Source organism: Pan troglodytes, chromosome X (assembly GCF_028858775.2).
Source record: "Pan troglodytes isolate AG18354 chromosome X, NHGRI_mPanTro3-v2.0_pri, whole genome shotgun sequence".
NCBI classification, from domain to species: Eukaryota; Metazoa; Chordata; class Mammalia; order Primates; family Hominidae; genus Pan; species Pan troglodytes.
Window position 1 is genome coordinate 111,853,698 of NC_072421.2, and position 26,498 is coordinate 111,880,195.

The 26,498-nt window shown below is 35.9% G+C and overlaps 1 protein-coding gene and 1 pseudogene across 1 annotated transcript; both read left to right on the forward strand.

Moving 5' to 3' along the window:
* The first annotated feature begins 13,232 nt into the window (after window positions 1-13,232).
* LOC107970999 (transportin-3-like) lies at window positions 13,233-14,048 on the forward strand (annotated as a pseudogene).
* A 1,214-nt stretch (window positions 14,049-15,262) lies between these two features.
* LOC112206835 (RNA polymerase II subunit A C-terminal domain phosphatase SSU72-like) lies at window positions 15,263-15,901 on the forward strand. Its single transcript, XM_054676752.1, has one exon. The coding sequence runs from the start codon at window positions 15,303-15,305 to the stop codon at window positions 15,885-15,887; it is 585 nt and encodes a 194-aa protein (XP_054532727.1). The 5' UTR covers window positions 15,263-15,302; the 3' UTR covers window positions 15,888-15,901.
* Window positions 15,902-26,498: the final 10,597 nt, after the last annotated feature.

The following is a 26,498-nucleotide window of genomic DNA, read 5'->3' on the forward strand; positions in this document are numbered from 1 at the left end:
TTTTTAAATCATTTATCTCTTAAGTGTCTAGTACCTTGAATATATAAGAGCTCATCATTCAATAATAAAAGGGAATAACTGAATTTAAAATGAGCAAAAGACTTAATGGACATTTATCCAAAGAATATATAGAAATTACCAAGAAGCAGCATTATTCATAATAAACAAAAGTTGAAACAACCCCAATGTCCATCAGTTGATGAATGTGGTATATCCATATACAGTCTAATATTATTGAGCAGTAAAAGAGAGTGAAATAGTGATACAGACTACAACATGGATGAACCTTGAAAATATTATGCTTAGTGAAAAAAGCCAGACACAAAAGGCACTTACCATATGATTCCATCTATATAAAATTTCCATAACAGGGAAATACATAAAGAGTCATTATCACCTGAGGGTAGGAGTTAAGAGAAGCAAAGAATGATTGATAATTGGCATTAGGTTTCTTTTTGTGGTGATGGAAATCTTCTAGAATTATAAAGAATTATATAGTGACAGTCGTGTCACAACTTTGTGATATACTAAAAACCACTGAATTACACATATTACATTGGTGACTCTTATTGTATGTGAACTGTATCTCAACAAAAATTGTTCAAAATCATAACATTTATGAGATATATCCATGTTTGTGTACATGCCAATAATTAATTTTATTTCTGAGTAATATTTTAACATATAAAAGTACTAAAAATTGCTTATCCATTCTCCTATAGGAGGTCACTTTGGATCGTTTTCGATCGTTGGCTATTATGTACATGTGAATATATGAACATTATTTACAATTCTATTTTTGGGCCTACATCTTCATTTCTTTTTGGTAAACTCCTGTGGAGGAAATTGCTGGATCATGGGGTAAATGCATATTTAACACATAAAGAACTGCCATACTGTTTTCCAGAATATTTGCACAATTTTACAGTCTCACCAGCAAAGTGATAGAGATCAGTTGTTCCAAATCCTCACCAACACTTAATGTGGACAGGTTTTAAAAATTTTAGTCAGCCTGGTAGGTGTATAGTCATATTTTATTGTGGCTTTATCTTGCGTTTATCTGATAACTAATAATGTTAATCACCATTTTGTCTGCCTATTGGACATTGTCATATCTTCCTTTGTGAAGTGTATGTTCAACTATTTTTAATTGGGTTCTTTGTACTTTTTTATTAAATTTTAGTACTTCTTTATATATTCTGGACATAAGTTTTTGTAAGATACAGCTATTGCAAATATTTTCCTCGAGGCTGTAGCATACCTTTTCATTTCATTAATCATGTTTACTAGTAGCTTTTTATTTTGAAATAATTCCAAATTTACAGGAAAATTTCAAGAATAGTGCAAAGAACTCCCATATAACTTTTAACCAAATTTTCCAGTTGTTAACATTATACCGATTTTTCTTTTTCCATTGTCTATGTATCTATCAGAGCTATCTGTTACAGCTGTCTCTCTATCATAGTTTCTATCTCTGTGTAGTGTTTTCTCAACCAATTGAGAATAAGTTACAGACCTGTTGCCCAGTTGCATCTAATTACATCAGTGCGTTTTTCTTAAAATACAAGAGCACGTTCCTACCAAATCACAGCACAATAATGTAAATCAGAATGCTACCATTGATAACGTTGATATTTCCTTAGATTGATAAAAATATAAATATCTCAACCCAAATGCCAATATCATGCTTAATGAGAAAATACTGAAGCCGCTTAATAGAAACAAAAATGAAATGATGTTCCTTATCATCATGAGTATTTAACATTGTTATGAATGTACTAGATAACACAATTAGAGATGGAAAAAATAATTGGCATAAAATGGAGTTGTTAAATTTTAAAGTTGATAAAATTTGGTAAACTACCATTATATCGAAGATACTTTTTTTTAAACCTGGAAACTAAAAAAGAAATCAAATGATAAACTATTTAAAATTGTTAAGGGAAATCAGAAATTTGAATGAGTATCAAATTAATATACAGAAAACAATATAAGTATGTGTTAAAAACCTTTAAGGAATATAATGACAATAAACAGCTTATTTGAAATAATAAAAATGAAATAGACTGGCCGGGCACGGTGGCTCACGCCTGTAATCCCAGCACTTTGGGAGGCCGAGGAGGGCGGATCACGACGTCGGGAGATCGAGACCATCCTGGCTAACATGGTGAAACCCCGTCTCTACTAAAAATACAGAAAAATTAGCCGGACGTGGTGGCGGGCGTCTGTAGTCCCAGCTACTGGGGAGGCTAAGGCGGGAGAATGGCGTGAACCCAGGAGGCGGAACTTGCAGTGAGCCGAATCGTGCCGCTGCACTCCAGCCTGGGCGACGGAGCGAGACTCTGTCTCAAAAAAAAAAAAAAAAAAAAAAAAAAAAAAAAAAAATGAAATAGGCAAGAATAAACCAAATACAAAATATACAAGATCTATATGGATAAAACATTATAAAGCTTTGAAAGATACACAAGAATACTTGGTGATCTGAAAAGATATGGATAATATGCCTCAATATTATAAAGATGCAATAATTCCTAAATCATTCTGTATGTATAATATAATAGAATTGTAAGTAGTGCAATATTTTTTGGATCTAAATAAGCTGCTTCTAAAATCCACATGGAAAATAAGTGTGCAAAGATAGCTGGAAAAATTCTGGAAAAGATGAATTATTTCATTGTGACATTTCCTACAAGGTTTCAAAAATAAAATGTATGTGAAATAATTAAAATTTTGGTTCTCACACATTAATAGATGTACCTATGAATAGAATAAAAGGTCCAGAAACAGATCCATACAATATAAATTATCGATTTTCTTTTCTAGATTCCTGTGTTTTATATCAGACTTAAAACAAGTTTTCTCCAATCTATGACATGAAGAAAAATTCTGTAATTTTCACATTTCATTTTTTAATTAAAAAATAACTTCATGGCAACAGAAAATCCATAAAGTCAATAGACAAATGGCAAACATGAAAACATTGTTGCACTGCATGTCACAAAGTCTAATTTTCTTAATAGTCGTTTCTAGAAGAAAGAGGTTAACAAATATTTTTGACAGACTTTTGGGTGTAGGGGAAGAAAAACCTGCGTCCAAGGCTTTCCAAGGTGGGGTGTGACATGACCCCACACTTTGGATTGGGAACCAAAAGGGCTAAATATAGAAGAGCTTCTGTAAAGAAGAACATAAACGTAAAAGGAAAATGAAAAGTGAATATAAACTGAGTTCATAGAAAAATATAGAATAGGCTATTATATATATATATAATATATATATATATAATGTAACTCAGTTTATATTCATGATAATAAAGTGGCAAATTATTAACCAGAGATACAATTATACTTCACCATATTACCAAAATTTGAAGGGCTTGATAACATGTTCTTAGTTGGTAAAAATGTGGAGCAACAGGCATTAAATTTGCAGAACTTGTATGAAGCACAATTTAACACTATCGATCAAATTTTTTGAATGGACATAACTTCTATGTCCAATAATGACAAGACAGAAGACTCAGACCAATAATCCAACTGAGAAAAAATATAAAAGCTAAACAAAATATTTAAATACATTTCCCATACTTAAATAGATGTATCTAAGAGTGTATATATTGATATAATTAGAGACATTGGAGAGCTATTAGGATAATGAAGAATTAAGGATCCAAGACCAGATATGGGAAAGCAGAAAACCCAGAAGATCCAGAGCAGTAAGCCCAGCTGGAAATGTCCATCTATTTCAGAAGAGGGAGGTTGAGGAATATTTCAGTAAGTTTGTGGCATGTGGAGACAAAAACTTGAGTTCAAGGCCTACCAAGGGGAGTGTAATAAATGCCTACAGTTTGGTTTGGAAACACAAAAAGCTAAACACTAGGAGTAAGAGGAAAACAAGAAGTAGATGTGCTCCCACAAGGGATGAGGTCAAACTTGAAATAATCTCAATATCTGAAAATGGTCAGATGTGATGCAAGAATGTCAGTGTCCCTAGCCACTTGCCAGAAGCAAATGTAACTCTTCTCTGAAGGAAGATATCATCATATGCCAGAAATTATTTCCATAATTTTTCATATACAATTAGAAGTATTTGTATTAGTCAGGGTTCTCTTAGAGGGACAGAACTAATAGGATATATGTGTTTATATATATATGTGTTTATATATATATATGTTTATTAAGTATTAACTTATGTGATCACAAGGTCCCACAATAGGCTGTCTGCAAGCTGAGGAGCAAGGAGAGCCAGTCGGAGTCCCAAAACTGAAGAACTTGGAGTCTGATGTTTGAGGGCAGGAAGCATCCAGCAGGGAAGAAAGATATAGGCTGAGAGGCTAGGCCCATCTCTCCTTTTCACGTTTTTCTGCCTGCTTTATATTTGTTGGTGGCTGATTAGATGGTGCCCACCGGATTAAGGGTGGGTCTGCCTTCACTAGCTCACTGACTCAAATGTTAATCTCCTTTGACAACACCCTCACAGACACAACCAGGATCAATATTGTATCCTTCAATCCAATCAAGTTGACACTCAGTATTAACCATCACAGTATTCAATCAAACATAACTAAGGAAATTAAAAGACTAGAAAACATTAGTGAAACCAGAGAAACAATGGATAATGGAAATCGATATGTAGTAGCAGAATATAAGAGTTAACAGAACATATTAGCTATACTGAATATGCTCAAGGACATAGAATAAAATATAAATTTTTGTCACAAGCTGAAAACTTCAACAAATGATTAAGCAGAAAGTGTAGAACTATAAATCTAAAATAAACATTAATAACTCAATAATTGGTTTAACAGAGGGTTACACAGTAAAAAGAGAATTTAGCAAACTGAAAGATAAATCCTAAGAGAATATTCACAAATACATAGAGGCAAATGGATGGAAAATATATAATAAGGGACATAGAGACTATAGCTAAAGATGGCAACACATATGTAATTGGAATCCCAGAAGGAAAGGAGATAAAGAATGAGGCAAAAATCACTATTTTAATAAATAATAGATGAGAATTTTCCAAAACTGGAAACCGCGAAGCTATAGATTCAAAAATTACTATGCACATCAAGCATGTAATTATAAAGAAAGCCACAAATAAATACACAAAAATATATTCAACATCATCCTTCAGGGAAATACAAATTAAAACAGTCTGAGATATCACCAAATAATATCAGCATAGCTAAAACACAAAAGAGTGACAATACCAAAAGCTGGCAAAGATGTGGAGAAAGCAGATAAGTCATATATTGCTGGTGGGGATATAAAATGGTACAGTCTTAAAGTATTCTGGATCATATCCAGAATGCAAAAAGAATTTATATAATAAATTAAACTAGAAGACAACATTCACAAAAGTGAATATCCAAATGTCCAATAAATGTAGGAAAAGATAGTTAATCTAATTAGTCATTAGGCAAATTCCAATTAAAATCACAGTGAGATAATGGTACACAGCATTTAGACTGTAATTCTGTAATTTTCAATAGTGACATTACCAAGTGTTATAGTATACAAAGCAATACAAATCCTATACACTGCTGGTGAGTTAGAAAATTGGTACTACTCTTGACAGTACTTGCTAAAGCTGAACATACGTCCTATGACTAGAATATTGACTTCTACGTGTATACCTAATAGAAACATTTATACACATGCACCAAAAAACTGATAAGAATATTCATAGCAATATCCTTAGTAATAGACTAAAACTTGAAATAAGCACAATATCCCATCAATAGTAAGATAGATAAATTATGGTTATTCTTATATTTGAATATTATATAGCAATGAAAGAGATGAACTTGCAACAACATGGAAAAATCTCACAATTGCTATATTAATTAAGGAAGTAATACATGTAATAAAATTGTACAGAACTAAACACACACACACACACACAAATGAGTACAAGTAAAACTGAGGAAAGCTGAATAAGAAAGGTGGATTGTATCAATGTCAATATATTGGTTGTGATTTTGTACAATAGTTTTGCAAGATCTTACCATTGAAGGGAACTGTATAAAGGTAAGTGGGATGTCTATATTCTTTTTTACAATTTCGCATGAATCTATGATTATTTCAAAAGAAAATGTATAGGAATAAAAACGGGCCACATTATATGAAGTCATTGCCTTTAATGGTAATTATCATACTAGCAAAAGACATTTTCAAGGGAATAATTATACTCATGTATTTGTATTCATTACCCATAGTTGATGATACCACTGATAACTAGATTCCATCTTTTTGCTAAGACATTACTCAGATATTTTTGAAATTAATAGAGGTGATCAAGGATTTCCATTCTTGACCTATCTGACAATCATTGTTCTTTTAGATTGCAGGATATTCCCCAAAATAAAATAGATGATTGGAGATCATTTAGCTGATTCCTAGTATAGTGACTTTTGGATACATGCAACCCACAGTCTATTCCCTGCAAAAGAATTCTTATGGGTCCACAGTCCTCATATTGGGAGTCCATTTTTTTTTCAAAACTTTTAAAAATGTAAAATCATGTGTATTGAGATAAAAAATGGCAAGGGCATTATTTTGTCCTAAAATATGTATATATCTGCTAAAAGACATAATTGGAAATTATCAAAACAAAGAAGAAAACAACACACAATATTTATTTTGGGTCTCTGAATCTGTTTTTACTATATTGGAAGAAAATAAACAAGAATTATATTTCAAAATATCTTAAGACTCATCTTGGTATCTCATTCATAACCATACACATAACAGGTGAGTTTCTGTTATTGAATGAATAAATAATTGAACATACTTCTTTTTTTTTTTTTTTTGAGACAGTGTCTTGCTCTGTAGACCAGGCTGGAGTAGAGTAGTGCCATCACTGCTTACTGCAGCCTTGCCTTTCCAGGCTCAAGCAATCCCCTGACTTCAGCTTTCCAAGTAGCTCAGACTACAGGAGCACACCACTACAACTGGCTAATTTTTGTAGAAATGGGGTTTCTCCATGTTACCCAGGCTGGCTCAAACTCCAGGGCTCAAGCTATCTGCCTACCTTAGCCTCCCAAAGTGCTAGAATAACACTCAGGAGGCTCTGTGTCCAGCCAATTGAACATATTTCAATTGACTTTATAAGACTAGGCAGTCTGATGAAAAAAATATTTTTTAAAAAAATTTCTGGAGGGCTTAGGAGCCTGGCTAGATTAAAGAAGTCTCATGAACAGCAAAAGTAGAAGGTAATGCTAGACAGTTAAGGACCTGGATTGCATAGACACATTGAATACCCCATTGGAAAGGTTGACTTTTATGTGATAGACACTGGGGAGGCCCGATTAGTGAAGTAAAAATATAATAATTTTCTTTTAAGTAAAATAACTGATGTGTAGGAACTTCATCATATGTGAATCCAATAGGAGAATGAATAAATCAGGGAAATTTCACACATTCTGCTTCTTCATTTATGCCACTGGTCTTTAATAACATTATATAAATAAGGGACACATTCAGGGAGAATTTTAGTTCCTGAAAACAGCGACAGTTTGGTAGAGAAGCTTCCTTCTGTCTTACATTGCATATAGCCCAACCCCAGCCAAAGCCAGTGATGGATATTGACTGTAGTGATCATGGATTCTCATCTTTGGGAAAAATAATACTCAAGATTTTTAAAACAATAGTTATTTTTCAAATAAACTAAAGCATTTCTCAGCATTCATGCCTCTGTGTGTGTGTGTGTGTGTGTGTGTGTATACACATATATGTATTTATACTTTTGGAAAATTAGGGAGCATAGAATGACACTAGGAGCCAGATTTTGCATGAGCAAAGGATCAAGGGAGAAACTAAAGAAATCCCTGGTACTTAAGTATTACCAAAAAATGATAATTCCATGATCACTGCTTATAATAGTGTTTTATAAGAAGATTCTGAGAAACAATAAGCCAGAGGACTCCTGCATATTAATTGACAAACACTGATAATACATGATTTTATAGAGAGAGACTTGAGAATGCAGAGAATATGTGACATCTTCAAATACACACGGTGACTTTTAACATTTCTAAAATCAGGATAGAAAGAATCAAATCTTACTCTACCCCACCCAATTGATCACTGACACTTGCTCTGAAAATTACATGGTAAATGTGGCTATTTTTTTGCCACAAAATATAAAATTCTATTAGATATTGTTACTGAACAGAAGGATAGTTGATAGAAAAGTCCATAATGCATAATAATTACCAAGGATTCAATATAAAACTCTTTAGAAGTCAGGATAAGGTAATTGATGTTCTTCAGGTATTGAGCATGGTCTATAACATGATTTAAGATTGTGGATGACTTTTGGGGATGAGGAAGTACTATAGTCTGAATGTTTGTGTCACCACCTAAATTAATATGTTAAAGTTCTAGCCCCCAAACTAAGTGTATTAGGAGGAGGAAACTTTGGGAGGTGATTAGGGCGCTATTCTCATAAAGGGGATTAGTGCCCTAATAAAAGAAGCCTGATAAAGCTCTGAGAGAGCTCCCTTATCCTTCTAACCTGTGAAGTTACAGTGAAAACATGGGCATCCATGAAACAGGAAGTAGGCCCTCACCAGACACCAAATCTGCTAGCACCATGATCTTGGACTTCCTAGCCTCCAGAATGGCGAGAAATAAACGTTTGTTGTTTATAAGCCACCCAGTTTATGATATTTTTGTTATAGCAGCCCTGATAGACTGAAAACAGAAAGTATTCTTTTCTCTTTATGTTTGATCTTCTTGGCATAACAAATTAAATCTTGTTGTAAGAAATTAAATCTGCCAAATTAAGTTGTACACAGTAGAAATTGTGGAAAACAAACTAATAAAAGGCTTATTGTTGGAGAATAAAAAACACCAACCTCAGTTATCACAAAAGGAATGATTAGTTTAATTCAATTAAAACTACAGGCAATTTAAGAATATCATGATGATCTGCAAAAGGACCATGTACCAGATATATCACCTTGTTTGCACTCTTTCCCCTGTCCTCACCTAGTACATTACCAAATCCTAGCCATTCTTCCTATATATTGAATAAAGTATTTTTAAGACATATTTTTAGTCCATCTATTTTTCTGATTCCACCAGGAAACAAGCCATAGTCATCTCTTTCTTGGACTGTGGTAACAGCCTCATAATTACTTTCCCCGCTTTCTCTTTTGCTCATCTCCAAGCAGCTCTTTCCAATTCAGTCAGAATTATCTTTAAAATGTGTAAATCTCAACATATAAGCATCTCATTTAAAACCCTTCTATTGTTTCCCATCATATTTAGTGAGGAATGAAGAATTTTGGCTCTACGACCAGACCACTTGAGTTTGAATTCTATCTGTGCTATTTTACCAGTGACTGGGGGCAAGTCACTTAACCTCTCTGTTCCTCGCTTTTCTTATCTTGAAAATGAGAATAATAATACCCACCTACCAGGGTTTTTGTGAGGATTGAATGTGATGATACAAGTAAAGCACTTAGAGGTCAGGTTTGGTGGCTCACGCCTGTAATCTCAGCACTTCGAGAGGCTGAAGTGGGATAATCCCTCGAGCCCAGGAGTCCAGGACCATCCTGGGCAACATAGTGAGACCCCATCTGTACTACAAAAAAAAATTAAAAACCAAGTAAAGCACTTAGAACAATTTCTGACACTCTTATAATCTTATTACTCTAAACATGAAAACACCTACCAGTGATATAAGATCTTATATGACTTGACAGTTGTCCACCTCTCAGAACTCATCTGTGCCCCTCTTCCCCTCACTACACTGCAGTCACACTGGCCTTTTTGTTCTTTTTGCCCAAATTCACATAGCACATTCCCATCTCAGAAAATTTGCTCATACTCTTCTTTCTGCCTAAATACTCTCTCCCCACACTTCACCTGCCTGGCTCCTAGTCATCTTACTGGCTTCATCTTGAAAGTTACTTCCCACAAGTAGGCTTTTTCTGACCATCTAATCTAAAGTGGGTCATTGCACCTATTTCATTTCCTCCTTGAATATATTTACATTTTTATTTGCAAGCTTATGTGTTTAATGTCTGTCTCCTTTACTAGACTGTAGTATCAACTGAGGTAAAAAAACAAAACAAAACATGTTTTTAATTGTATTCTTAGAACTTTGAAAATTATCTGATATAAGGCGTTTTCTCAATAAATATTGGCTGAAATAGAAAGACATACTTAAAAGAAATAAATATACTACCGTTTATACAAGCCAGAGAGGTGGTATACTCCAGAAAAATAATCTAAAATGTACAAGTTAATTCTTTTGTTATCAGAATTGGTCAGATCCTAATTAAATATCAGAGCCATAACAAACAACTGTGGCATCTGAGGCAGGCAGCAACAAATTCAACCATAACGCTACAGAAAAATGTACTATGAGAAAAAAAAAGTAGAGGACAAAAAAAAAAAAAAGAAATCAAAGAAACCCTAGAACATTAGCCTTTCTGCCCTTGACACAGGGTGTCTGGCTTTTTCATCATTACTGGCTGCCACGAAGTCTGGCTTAGGGCCAGAGACAAGCTCACCACTGTGCTAGTGCAACTAGAGAATCCTGACTGAGGGAAAGGTGATGTTTCTTGAGGCAATAAACCTAGTATGTACATTTACTTTTTTAAAAAATAGGTGATTTTTAAAGCAGTTTTAAGTTTATAGGAGGAAAAAAACAACAGAAAGTACACAGTTCCTAAACCTCCTTACTCTCTTGTCAGTTTTCCCTATTATTTACATTTTGCACTGGTATGGGCCATCTGTTACAATTGGTGGGCCAATATTGATTGTACATAGTTCCAGTGTGTGTATCAATGTTTATATTTTAAATTGTGGTAAAATATAGATAAAATTTATAATTTTAACCAGTTTTAAGTGTACAGTTCAGTGACATGAAGTACATTCACATAATTGTGCAGCCACTACTACCAACCATCTCCAGAATTTTTTCATCTTACAAAACTGAAACTCTGCACTCATTAAATAATAACTCCCTTTTCCCCACAAACACCATTCTACTTCTGTGTCTATGAATTTGACTACTTTAAGTTCCTCAAATATGTAGATTCAGGCAATGCTTGTCTTTTGTGATTGTCTTATTTCACTTAGCATAATGTCTTCAAGGTTCATCTATGTTGTAACATGTATCAGAATTTCCTTTGTTTATATAGCTGAATAATACTCCATTGTATGTAAATACCACATTTTGTTTATACATTCATTCACTAATGGACATGTGGTTTGCTTCCACGTCTTGGCTATTGTGAATAATGCTGCTATGAACATATGCGTGTACAAATATCTGTTTGAGTCCTTGCTTTCAATTGTTTTGGGTATATACCCAGAAGTGGAATTGCTGGATCATATGCTATTTCTATTTTTAATTTTTTGAGGAATAGTCATACCATTTTCCATAGTGCCTGCATCATTTTACATTTCTAAGAGCAGTGCACAAGGGTTTAAATTTCTCCACATCCTTGCAATCCTCATTTATTATTCTATTTTTAAAAACATATATATATGAGATATATATATATGATATATATATATGAGATATATATATATGATATATATATATGAGATATATATATATGATATATATATATGAGATATATATATATATGCCATCCTAGTGGGTGTGAAGTGGTATCGCACTACAATTTTGATTTGCATTTGCTTAGTGATTAGTGATGCTGAAAATTTTTTCATGTGTTTATTGGCTATTTGTATATTTGCTTTGGAGAAATGTCTATTCAAGTCCTTTGCCCATTTTAAAATCTGGTTGTTAGCGTTTCTGTTTTTGAGATACAGGAGTTCTTAATATTTATTCTGGATATGAACCTCTTATCAGATATATGATTTTCAAATACTTTCCCCAAGTGTGTCGGTTGACTTTTGCTCTTGTGATAGTGTCATTCATGCACAAAAGTTTTAATTTGATATAATTCAATTTCTCTTTTTTTTTTTTCTGCTGCCTGTGCTTTTGGTGTCATGTCCAAGAAATCACTGTCAAATCCAATGTCATGAAGTTTTCCAACTATGTTTTCTTTAAGAATTTTATAGTTTTAGCTCCTATGTTTAGGTCTTTGATTCATTCTGAGTTAATTTTTTATATGATGTAAGGTAAGAGTCCAATTTTATTCTTTTGTGTAATTATACATATTTTTTTAAAAAACATTTCTAGCCCTATGTACTTTAATGCCCTTAAGCAACATGTTTCGTTTTTGTGTTTGTTTTTGTTTTGACACAAGGTATAATTCTGTTGCCCAGGCTGGACTGTGCTGGTGCAATCGCAGCTCACTGTAGCCTCAACTTCCCAAGTTCAAGTGATCCTCCCACCTCAGCCTTCGAATAGCTGGGACCATAGGTGCCCGACACCACACCCCAAGCCTGGCTAATTTTTTGTATTTTTAAAGGAGACAGGGTTTCACAATGTTGCCCAGGCTGGTCTAGAAACCCTAGGCTCAGGCGATGCATCTGCCTTGGCCTCCCAAACTGCTGGGATGACAGACTTAAGCAACTTTTTGATAACCCTGCCTAAGTTACAGCTCTGCAACTGAGATTTATTTCCAAACAACCTAATTTTGAAAATGAAGAGAGCCATGAGCAAACACAAATGATATGTAGTTTGATAGGTGGTAACTTGAAGGAAAAGTTCTAACAATTGGAGTTTTCAAAAGCAGAAGAGAGAGTTTTGGCATTAATTTGGAATTTGATTTTACAAGGCTTTTTTCCATTTAGTTTTCCTTTTTTATTTTCTTGAAATTATTTTTCCTTTCAGAAATAAGTTTGCCAGGAAACCACCTCCCCTCCCACCACGCCAGGCAGGCCACAGCCGTCTTTTTTTAAACCTCCCTGATTTTCCCTCACACCCCCAAACAGGAACTCCCCAGGGTGGCCTTCAGAAGCCTGGAGTTTCTTTCTGTCTGGCAGGACACCCTGGTGGCGGTGAAGGCCCCTCTGCCACGACAGAGGTTTCTGATTGTGGGACACATTCTGGTTTTTGTTTTCTTCCAGTCTTCTAATTTAAAAAGACATTCCTGGGTGACAGGCACAGTGCAGAAGCATGAGCTATCAAAAGAACCTGGTGAGGTCTCACAAGGCCCAGCAAACTTGGTTACATTCCTCAGCACTAGTGACTTGCTTGTGGAAGTCTGTAAGTTGTTTGTAAGTCACGGTGACGGCTCCCATGGTTGTCTCCTTTGGCAAACCCTTTAAGGAATTCTCTAACTATTGACACTGTTCTTAGATCGCCTTGCAGTGATATTTAGCCATACCAATTCCACTGTGGAAAACAGACAGACTCATAGGTGCCAAAAAGTCATATGGGAAATATGACCAATTTTATGCGAGACACTAAATAAGCACCGAGTTCATAATCAGATTGCAAAGCATTGTTGCAGGTGCCTGCGCTTTGCTGTTCACTGTGTAGGCAAAGGATCTGCCATGCTGCTGTAACCACTAGAATGATGAATGTGTGCCATGTACATCAGCATTCTTGTTTCCTATACCTTGGCATTATCCTCGTAGATGAGTATGGCATGGAAGAAGGCTGTGGGCAGGGACCACTAGACATGTCCAGGCACTGTGCATCCCCACATTTCAGCTCCTAGAACAGCAGAATGGTCTCCATAATCACTCTGACACTGTAGACGACCTGTTCAGGCTATCCACCAGGTTTATTCAGCATAGCCCTGTCACCTTGCTGAGAAGCCAAGTAGTCATCCCTATCTTACAGTGGGCCATTGCTTCTACTAACGTGGACCACTGGGATGCCAATTGTAACGTCATGAGGCTCCTATAAGAGCTCATTGTTGCAGGGGTAGCCAATGATCATGAAGACTTTGATTTACGGAAAGAACCAATGGAGAGGAGATTAACCAGCTTGGATAGCAGTTTGTCAGCCAGCTGCCTCACACATGCTGCTTTTGTCTTCCCACCCCATACTCACATGGGGTCGAAGTGTTCTGGGAGATCATGCAGGTGGACAGACTGACGTTTTGGTGATGGTTACAGAATTCCTTAAAAGGCTTTTTTAAAAGCATTCAATTGAACTGACAATAAGACTTTCGCTATACAGAAAAAATATATATAATATATTATATGTAATATATTACATATAATATATTATATATAATATAATATATTACATATAATATATTATATATAATATAATATATTACATATATTATATTATATATAATATAATATATTACATATAATATATTATATATAATATAATATATTACATATATTATATTATATATAATATAATATATTACATATAATATATTATATATAATATAATATATTACATATAATATATTATATATAATATAATATATTACATATAATATATTATATATAATATAATATATTACATATAATATATTATATATAATATAATATATTACATATAATATATTATATATAATATAATATATTACATATAATATATGCAATATATTACATATAATATATTACATGTAATATATTACATATAATATATGCAATATATTATATATAATATATTACATGTAATATATTACATATAATATATGCAATATATTATATATAATATATTACATGTAATATATTACATGTAATATAATATATTACATGTAATATATTATATGTAATATATTATATGTAATATAATATATTACATGTAATATATTATATTATATATAATATAATATTATATATTTTGTTTGTTTTTTGTTTTTTTAAGATGGAGTTTTGCTCTGTTGCCCAGGCTGCAGTGCAATAGCATTACCTTGGCTCACTGCAACCTCCACCTCCCAGGTTCAAGTGATTCTCCTGCCTCAACCTCCCGAGTAGCTGGGATTACAGGCATGCACCACCATGCCTGGCTAATTTTGTATTTTTAGTAGAGACGGGGTTTCTCCATGTTGGTCAGGCTGGTATCAAACTCCCGACCTCAGGTGATCCACCCACCTCAGTCTCCCAAAGTACTAGGTTACAGGCGTGAGCCACTGCGCCCGGCCGAAGAAAAATTTATGTGTTAAATGTGGCTGGGCTGCACCTTGTGGAGCGTGGGAGTGGCTGCGCAGGCGCCAGCCGCCAACCATCTCAGAATGCGTTCATTGCCTGAGCCTGGATGCCAGCATACCTGCGGCGCGGCACTCGGGGCTTGCGAGGAGACTGGCAAGCACAGACGCCACGTACTATATCTCCCGTAACGCGGTCGCCATTTTTGGTCGCCATTTTTGGTCGCCATTCTGTTGGTACTAAGGTGTTGTGGTTGGTAGAAGCTTAAGTGAGAGCATCGCGAGTAGTGTGGTCGCAGCCATGTCATTGTCACCGCTGCGGGTGGCGGTGGTGTGCTGGAATAACCAGAACCAGAGCATGGAGGCACAAAGAGTCCTCAACAGACGAGGATTCAGTGTCCAGTCCTTTGGAATAACACCTCATGTGAAGCTTCCAGGACCAGCGCCTAACAAGCCAAATATTTATGATTTCAAAACCACATATGATGAAATGTACAATGATCTTATCACGAAAGACAAACAATTCTATACACAGAATGGCGTTCTGTATATGTTAGACAGAAATAAGAGAATCAAGCTCCGGCCAGAAAGGTTCCAGGATTGCAAAGATGTGTTTGATCTGATCATCACTTGTGAAGAGAGAATTTATGACCAGGTGGTGGAAGATCTAAATTCCAGAGAACAGGAGACCTGCCAACCAGTGCATGTGGTGAACATGGACATCCGGGACAACCAGGAAGATGCCATCACAGGGGCGTTTCTCATCTGCGAGCTCTGCCAGTGTATCCAGCGCTCAGAGGATATGGAGAATGAGATTGATCAGCTGCTGCAGAAGTTGGAGAAGAAGAGAGGCCAGGCCTTCCTGCACACGGTCTGCTTCTACTAATGGTCCTGGCCTGGAGCCCGCTGCTGTTACTGCCACTTACTGCTGCTGCCACCACCACCATGGCCAATTTCGCCACTGCTGCTGTCGTGGCTGCCTCCCTTGCCACTGCAGCCCTCCAGAAGCCATCGTGTTGAACTTACTTTTGTTAACACTTTTTACTTCCTGATATTTGTTAATAATTTTAGGTATTTGGTTGATGATTCTTTACCCAAAGGAATTGTACTTGTAAAATGAGAGGAGATACATAAATTCCAAGTTTCTTTTATCCCACATTTACTTATGAGTAGCATATTAATGATAAATTGCTGTTGTTGTTGCTTTCCTTTAACCAAGGAGTTTGAGAAGAGCTGCCAGACCTTCACGCACAGGCCCCCTCACCCAATTTTTGAGTTGTTTGCTGTCTTTTTTTTTTTTTGGAGACACAGTCTCACTTTGTCACCCAGGCTGGAGTGCAGGGGATGGGGGAGGGATAGCATTAGGAGATATACCTAATGCTAAATGACGAGTTAATGGGTGCAGTACACCAACATGGCACATGTATACATATGTAACAAACCTGCACATTGTGCACATGTGCCCTAAAACTTAAAGTATAATAATAATAAAATAAAATAAAAACTCAGCTCACTGCGGCCTTGACCTCTGGGCCTGAAGGGATCTTCCCATCTCAACCCCCAAAGTAGCTGGGACTACAGGTGCACACCACCATGCTAAGCTAATTTGTTGCATTTTTGGGATAGAGACGGGTCCTGAACTTTTGGCCTCAAGTGATCCTTCCACCTCAGCCTCCCAAAGTGCTGGGATTACAGGTGTGAGCCACCATGCCTGGTCTGCTTTATTATAGTTGTATTTTAAGAGGTCTTTATATATTTTGGATAACAGTCCTTTATCAGATATGTGTTCTGCAAATATTTTCAACCAGGCTGTCACTTATATTTTCATTTCCTTGATAGAGTCTATAGCAGAGAACAAGTTTTTAATTTTAATACAGTCAAAATTTCCAATTGTTTCACTTGTGTCTTGCTTTTGGTGTTGTATCTAAAAGCCACTGCCAAACCAAGGTCATCTAGACGTTCTTATATGTTAACTAGAATACCATTCTTAATAACCTTTGTATTTTTGTATGTGATTTATACTTTCTATTATTTTCTAAAGAAAATGCTTTGGTACTTATCTGGAGATTGAATTGAGAGTATATGTGAGTTGTTGCCTTATAGAATACATTACTTTGAAATTCAGTTATATATAAAGGCATGACATATGGGTAAAATCATATAACTACAAATATATTTGTAGGTCTATAATGACATATATCTGTACCTGTTTATAGCACAATAGACATATAGTTTTACAAGGTGATCAAATATTTTAGAACCAATTATCAATAAAAACTTTAAAATTATCTATCCTATTCCAAGATATATAGGCCCAGCATACTCATAACACTTATATAGAGACACAGAATATGAAATAAGCATATAAGGTAGCTATAAAACAATTGTTGGAATTATGTCAAAGAAGCAAAGTTATTAAATACATCTTAGTTTTATTGCTTTCACTTTTATCCAAACTAAAATTTGCTAACACCTTTGGCTTAGTAGGAAAAAATAATCTTTTGGGTGTGACTGTAACTGTGATGGTTAATACTGAGAGTCAACTTGATTGGATTCAAGGATACGAAGTATTCATCCTGGGTGTGTTTGTGAGCGTGTTGCTAAAGGAGATTAACATTTGAGTCAGTGGGCTGGGAAAGGCAGACCCACTCTTAATCTGAGTGGGCACAATCTCATCAGCTGCCAGCATGGCTAGAATATTAGCAGGCAGAAAAATGTGAAAAGAGAGACCGCCCTAGCCTTCCAGCCTACATCTCTCTCTCCCATGCTGGATGCTTCCAGTCCTCCAACATTGGACTCCAAGCTCTTCAGTTTTGGAACTCAGATTGGCTCTCCTTGCTCCTCAGCCTGCAGACGTCCTATTTTGGGACCTCGTGATCATGTGAGTTAATACTTAATAAGCTCCCACATATATACATATTCCATTCTTTCTGTTCCTCTAGAGAACCGTGACTAATACAGAGACTAAAGTGTCTCTGGCAAATGTCACTGCATTGATTGCCTGAATTGATACATGTTACATAAAAGATTTTCAGAATCTATGTTGCTATTTGGAAGCCTGGACTAATATTCTTTCTCATTCCAAAATGTGTTAGGCATGTTTGAAAAAAAAATATTTGATTAGTCAGGGACAGTATTCTACCCTAGGTATAAAATGTGTTCTACTAGAATTTCCAAACCAACTTTAAAAATACCATTTGTGTGTCTCTTTCTGGCAGCCTCTTATATCTGAAAATAAGGGATAAGCCAGATGTAAACTGACTACGGATCGATTGCTACTTTAGTAGTGTACATTGATGCTACATTTTTGTCTTATAAATCTCTCAAATTTTTTTTTGTTTTGATTAAGCTTTTTTAAATTATATTTTAAGTTCTAGGGTACATGTGCACGATGTGCAGGTTAGTTACATATGTATACATGTGCCATGCTGGTGTGCTGCACCCATTAACTCGTCATTTACATTAGGTATATCTCCTAATGCTATGCCTCCTCCCTTCCCCCACCCCACAACAGGCCCAGGTGTGTGATGTTCCCCTTCCTGTGTCCAAGTGTTCTCATTGTTCAATTCCCATCTATGAGTGAGAACATGCGGTGTTTGGTTTTTTGTCCTTGAGATAGTTTGCTGAGAATGATGGTTTCCAGCTTCATCCATGTCCCTACAAAGGACATGAACTCATCATTTTTATGGCTGCCCATGGTGTATATGTGCCACATTTTCTTAATCCAGTCTATCATTGTTGGACATTTGGGTTGGTTCCAAGTCTTTGCTATTGTGAATAGTGCCACAATAAACATACGTGTGCATGTGTCTTTATAGCAGCATGATTTATAATCCTTTGGGTTTATACCCAGTAATGGGATGGCTGGGTCAAATGGTATTTCTAGTTCTAGATCCTTGAGGAATCGCCACACTGTCTTCCACAATGGTTGAACTAGGTTACAGTCCCACCAACAGTGTAAAAGTGTTCCTATTTCTCCACATCCTCTCCAGCACCTGTTGTTTCCTGACTTTTTAATGATTGCCATTCTAACTGGTGTGAGATGGTATCTCATTGTGGTTTTGATTTGCATTTCTCTGATGGCCAGTGATGATGAGCATTTTTTCATGTGTCTTTTGGCTGCATAAATGTCTTCTTTTGAGAAGTGTCTGTTCATATCCTTCACCCACTTTGTGATGGGGTTGTTTTTTTCCTGTAAATTTGTTTGAGTTCATTGTAGATTCTGGATATTAGCCCTTTGTCAGATGAGTAGATTGCAAAAATTTTCTCCCATTTTGTAGGTTGCCTGTTCACTCTGATGGTAGTTTCTTTTGCTGTGCAGAAGCTCCTTAGTTTAATTAGATCCCATTTGTCAATTTTGGCTTTTGTTGCCATTGCTTTTGGTGTTTTAGACATGAAGTCCTTGCCCATGCCTGTGTCCTGAATGGTATTGCCTGGGTTTTCTTCTAGGGTTTTTATGGTTTTAGGTCTAACCTTTAAGACTTTATTCCATCTTGAATTAATTTTTGTATAAGGTGTAAGGAAGGGATCCAGTTTCAGCTTTCTACATATGGCTAGCCAGTTTTCCCAGCACCATTTATTAAATAGGGAATCCTTTCCCCATTGCTTGTTTTTGTCAAAGATCACATGGTTGTAGATGTGTGGTATCATTTCTGAGGGCTCTGTTCTGTTCCATTGGTCTATATCTCTGTTTTGGTACCAGTACCATGCTGTTTTGGTTACTGTAGCCTGGTAGTTTAGTTTGAAGTCAAGTAGCATGATGCTTCCAGCTTTGTTCTTTTGGCTTAGGATTGTCTTGGAAATGCGGACTCTTTTTTGGTTCCATATGAACTTTAAAGTATTTTTTTCCAATTCTGTGAAGAAAGTCATTGGTAGCTTGATGGGGATGGCATTGAATCTATACATCACCTTGAGCAGTATAGCCATTTTCACGATATTGATTCTTCCTATCCATGAGCATGGAATGTTCTTCCATTTGTTTGTGTCCTCTTTTATTTCATTGAGCAGTGGTTTGTAGTTCTCCTTGAAGAGGTCCTTCACATTCCTTGTAAGTTGGATTCCTAGGTATTTTATTCTCTTTGAAGCAATTGTGAATGGGAGTTCACTCATGATTTGGCTCTTTGTTTGTCTCTTGTTGGTGTATAAGAATGCCTGTGATTTTTGCACATTGATTTTGTATCCACTCCTCAGCAAATGTAAAAGAACAGAAATTATAACAAACTGTCTCTCAGACCACAGTGCAATCAAACTAGAACTCAGGATTAAGAAACTCACTCAAAACCAGACAACTACATGGAAATTGAACAACCTGCTCCTGAATGACTACTGGGAACATAACGAAATGAAGGCAGAAATAAAGATGTTCTTTGAAACCAGTGAGAACAAAGACACAACATACCAGAATCTCTGGAACACATTTAAAGCAGTGTGTAGAAGGAAATTTATAGCACTGAATGCCCACAAGAGAAAGCAGGAAAGATCTAAAATTGACACCCTAACATCACAATTAAAAGAACTAGAGAAGCAAGAGCAAACACATTCAAAAGCTAGCAGAAGGCAAGAAATAACTAAGATCAGAGAGGAAATGAAGGCGATAGAGACACAAAAAATCAATGAATCCAGGAGCTGGTTTTTTGAAAAGATCAACAAAATTGAGAAAACCAGCTAGCCATATGTAGAAAGCTGAAACTGGATCCCTTCCTTATACCTTATACAAAAATTAATTCAAGATGGATTAAAGACTTAAACGTTAGACCTAAAACCATAAAAACCCTAGAAGAAAACCTAGGCATTACCATTCAGGACATAGGCATGGGCAAGGACTTCATGTCTAAAACACCAAAAGCAATGGCAACAAAAGCCAAAATTGACAAATGGGATCTAATTAAACTAAAGAGCTTCTGCACAGCAAAAGAAACTACCATCAGAGTGAACAGGCAACCTACAAAATGGGAGAAAATGTTCGCAACCTACTCATCTGACAAAGGGCTAATATCCAGAATCTACAATGAACTCAAACAAATTTACAAGAAAAAAACATACAACCCCATCAAAAAGTGGGAAAAGGACATGAACAGACACTTCTCAAAAGAAGACATTTATGCAGCCAAAAGACACATGAAAAAATGCTCATCATCACTGGCCATCAGAGAAATGCAAATCAAAACCACAATGAGATACCATCTCACACCAGTTAGAATGGCAATCATTAAAAAGTCAGGAAACAACAGGTGCTGGAGAGGATATGGAGAAATAGGAACACTTTTACACTGTTGGTGGGACTGTAAACTAGTTCAACCATTGTGGAAGTCAGTGTGGTGATTCCTCAAGGATCTAGAACTAGAAATACCATTTGACCCAGCCATCCCATTACTGGGTATAAACCCAAAGGAATATAAATCATGCTGCTATAAAGACACATGCACACGTATGTTTATTGCGGCACTATTCACAATAGCAAAGACTTGGAACCAACCCAAATGTCCAACGATGATTGACTGGATTAAGAAAATGTGGCACATATACACCATGGAATACTATGCAGCCATAAAAAATGATGAGTTCATGTCCTTTGCAGGGACATGGATGAAATTGGAAATCATCATTCTCAGTAAACTATCGCAAGGACAAAAAACCAAACACCGCATGTTCTCACTCATAGATGGGAATTGAACAATGAGAACACATGGACACAGGAAGGGGAACATCACACTCTGGGGACTGTTGTGGGGTGGGGGGAGGGGGGAGGGATAGCATTAGGAGATATACCTAATGCTAGATGACCAGTTAATGGGTGCAGCACACCAGCATGGCACATGTATACATATGTAACTAACCTGCACATTGTGCACATGTACCCTAAAACTTAAAGTATAATTAAAAAAACACCAAAATTGATAGACTGCTAGCAAGACTAATGAAGAAGAAAAGAGAGAAGAATCAAATAGATGCAATAAAAAATGATAAAGGGGATATCACCACCAATCCCACAGAAATTCAAACTACCATCAGAGAATACTATAAACACCTCTATGCAAATAAACTTGAAAATCTAGAAGAAATGGATAAATTCCTGGACACATACACCCTCCCAAGACTAAACTAGGAAGAAGTTGAATCTCTGAATAGACCAATAACAGGCTCTGATATTGAGGCAATAATTAATAGCCTACCAACCAAGAAGAAGTCCAGGACGAGACGAATTCACAGCCAAATTCTACAAGAGGTACAAGGAGGAGCTGGTACCATTCCTTCTGAAACTATTCCAATCAGTAGAAAAACAGGGACTCCTCCCTAACTCATTTTATGAGGCCAGCATCATCCTGATACCAAAGCCTGGCAGAGACACAACAAAAAAAGAGAATTTTAGACCAATATCCTTGATGAACATTGATGCAAAAATCCTCAATAAAATCCTGGCAAACTGAATCCAGCAGCACATCAAAAAGCTTATCCACCATGATCAAGTGGGCTTCATCCCTGGGATGCAAGGCTGGTTCAACATACGCAAATCAATAAACGTAATCCAGCATATAAACAGAACCAAGGACAAAAAACACATGATTATCTCAATAGATGCAGAAAAGGCCTTTGACAAAATTCAACAGCCCTTCATGCTAAAAACTCTCAGTAAATTAGGTATTGATGGGACATATCTCAAAATAATAAGAGCTATTTATGATAACAAACCTACAGCCAATATCATACTGAATGGGCAAAAACTGGAACCATTCCCTTTGAAAACTGGCACAAGACAGGGATGCCCTCTCTCACCCCTCCTACTCAACATAGTGTTTGAAGTTCTGGCCAGGGCAATCAGGCAGGAGAAATAAATAAAGGGTATTCAATTAGGAAAAGAGGAAGTCAAATTGTCCCTCTTTGTGGATGACATGATTGTATATTTAGAAAACCCATCGTCTCAGCCCAAAATCTCCTTAAGCAGACGAGCAACTTCAGCAAAGTTGCAAATCTCTTAATTGAAAAATGATTTATATTTCTGCCTAAGGTGTCTTTCCCCCTGTCTAATTTTTGTTAAACTTGACAAACTGTCCCCTTCTCAAGATCTGGTTCTAATGTCATTTCTGTGATGGCTTCCTTGACAACCACAACCTAAAGATCACCCTGTCTCTGGGATGTCATAGGACTTTGATTATGCATGATTTCTTCACTTTTGGCAGTGTATTCTAGTTGGTTATATCCTCATGTACTTTCTTGCTTGGCTTTAAGCTCCTGAAAGGCCAGGGCTATGTCTCATACCTAGACAAGAGCCAGCCCATTGGAGGAGCATAATAAATATTTATTGCATAAAATAATGAATTACAGCAGTTAGAACATTAATAATCAAATATATGTAGTATTGTGAGCTGTTGAGGAGACTATTTGAAGGTTTGTCTCTGGATGAACTCAACCAGCCAGAACATAGCCCTTAAATATCTGAAAAATACTTTCAAGTTCCTAAAAGGTAATTACAAAGCCTTGGACTTTGAGGCCTGTAATTACAATTACAAGACTTACAATTCCAATTACAGTAGGCTTTCTTCAATATTTTATTGACTTTTAACCAGCAGAAAATTCTTAAGTTTATTTATCTAGTCTCCCTTGTCATAGAAGAGGAAAAAAAATCAGAAATCTGGAGACTTGAAGACAAATTCTCATCAGTAACAGTAACATTCTAAAAGTGGAAGAAGGTCTGGTGTGGTGGCTCATGCTTGAAATTCCAACACATTGGGAGACCAAGGTTGGAGGATTGCTTGAGTCCAGGAGTTCAAAACCAGCCTGGGCAACATAGGGAGATACCATCTTTACAAAAAATAAAAATTAGCCAGGCATGGTGGTTTGTGCCTGTAGTCACAGCTTCTCAGGAGACTGAGAAGGGAAGATCATTGAGCCCAGGAGGTTGAGGCTACAGTGAGCTATGGTTGCACCACTGCACTTCAGCCTGTGTGACAGGACAAGATTCCATCTCAATAAATAAATAAATAAATAATGGGAAAAGACACAAAACAAAAACCCGTCTTCAAACTGGATTATGACACTCTTGAATGTTGGATATTTATAATTATTAACCCACGTTAAGGCAATTTATGTTCAATGTCATTTATTTGGGAAGGCAGGGAAGCATACAGATTTTAGGTATATAAAAGATTTTAGATAGATTAACCATAAAAAGTTACATTTTAAAAATAGTGTTGGTGTTTTAATGATAAGTTGCCTTGAAATGTATTTCATGCGGAAAATTTCATTCTTAAAAGATAGTGGATATCATTATACTATTCAGCTCTTGTTATATCCAGGCCATAAGATCCTATTTGAAAGAGAAAACACATACGTTACCTTCCTAAGGATATAGGGAGAAAGAGGAGTAGGCTGTCAACGTATTGCCACAAGTCAAGGCAGAAAAGTGTTCTGCCAAAGAATGTGGTATGAGAAATTAAACCACTGACAATGCCTCTCATGAGGATAGGTGTTGGAAAATATCAAAGACAAAAGGACTACATAAATGCATCCCCCTTTTTTACAGATGAAATAAGTAAATGTTCTTAGAATATAACTTGAAAATTGTTGTCAACCTGCTGGTAATGAAAACTGTTGTGCACTGACATCAAATTATACATTATTATACTAGATATATTTTACAGTACCTCCCCACCCATACCCCTGTTGAAGGTAAACTGCCTTACTCAGAGAACTGTACAGGGATGGTGACCATGTTTTATCCATAACCATTTCTCCTTGTAGTTGATTGGGCTAAGACTTTGAACTTGACCCAAATGTGGCCCATTTGTAGGTTTGCCAGTGGTCCATGTGGTCTGACAGTAAAAGAGGAACAAGTACAATTAGATTTCTTTCTTAAAAATTTTTAACTGGGCCATCATGAAGTTGAAGCAATTACTAGCATGGGTTGAAGCTGAGAGAATGCCATGAAGGAGCATAACGGACTAAGCGATCTAAAACATGGCAAGATGCATCTATGTGCAAGACAAAGATATGAGGAATAGAAATGTTGTGATTCTGTAAATTATGCAATACAACTGGTCAATGAAGTGGGCAAAATGAAGCCAATTACCAAATATCACCTTTTAGAAAGAATTTAAGTGCTATTATAACCAATCAACAATGTCTTATATAATGAATATATTTCCCTGATACTCGACTATAAATCCAGAGGTTAGTTTCTGAGGTTGATCATTGGCTCTGCAATGTCATAAAAAAATGCAGGCCTATTTTATCTTCTAACTCCATCATTCTCATAAATAATTTCCATCCTTAGGCCTGTTGTCTCATATTTGGAAGATGTTTGCTGCACCTCCAGCTTCATATATATATAATAGTACCCAAGGAAGGGAGGGAGAAAGGAGGAGAAACAAACTGAAATCTCCCATTTCCCTCTCTTATCAAGGGTGAAAGTCATTCTCAGAAGCCCACAGAGAGTTTCTCCATATCTGTTCTTGGTCAGAATATAGTATAATGTGCATTTCCAGTTCTACCACTGCCTAAGAGGAATGAGAGGGCCATGATTGACTTAGACCATAGTTTCTCTGGAAAAGTATGGTGCACACCTATTTTTGAAAATAATGATTTATTGGAACACTACTATGCACATTTATTTATATATTGTCTAGGGCTGTTTTTATGACACAACAGGTGAGTTGAATATAGTTGCAACAGAGACCATATGAGCCATAAAGCCTAAAATATTTATTACCTGGACCTTTATGTAAAGAGTTTGCCAACTTCTAACTTAAATCTATCATGATTCATCCACTGGAACTGAACACATTTTGCCATTTGAATAAAGTTGAACTCCTGTTAGCAGGCAAGATGAGGGAAATGGCTGTTGGGTAAAATATAACACCACCTCTGTGAAGGAATTGGTGAATGAATGAGAGAAAGAGTGAGAGTGAGCATGACAGAGGGAAAACATATGAGGATCAGAGCTTCTTTAGTTCCCAATAAGTTTTCAAATCACAGTTCCAGTAATGTTTTTTTTGGGGGGGGACATGCCAGAAATATAACATAATAGCAAGTTGAGCGTATTTGCTGGAACTAGAGTTAGTAACTCTGTTTAGATTGAAAATATGAGAAAATTGAGTTTTGCTTCATGACAATTTGGTATATATTTGTACAACTTTTATTCTCAGTATTTACAAAAGAATGCTGAGATAAATACTACTTACAGCTAATGCCCTGGGCCTTTCCGAACTCTTCCAATTATGAGACATAACCCCCACCTTTAACTTGAAATAGAAGATATACTTTGTTTTAAATAAAAATAGGAAATATACCATAATTATCTTTCCTATCAACTTTTGATGTTTCTACTTTCTAAAAAAATTAATGATGTGTCAATTATGCTACTATATTATACTTTAAGAATTAAATCTTTATGAAAGAAACATATAGTTTCATTTAAATTTGTTAACTGTAGTTCTTAGGTGAATTTGACCTCTTGCCTCTTCCTAGCAGCAAAACTGAAATATTTTATAACATTCCATCA

Coding starts and splice junctions, on each gene's coding strand:
- LOC112206835 (XM_054676752.1), top strand. CDS start 15,303: ATGTCATTGTCACCGCTGCGGGTGGCGGTGGTGTGCTGGAATAACCAG.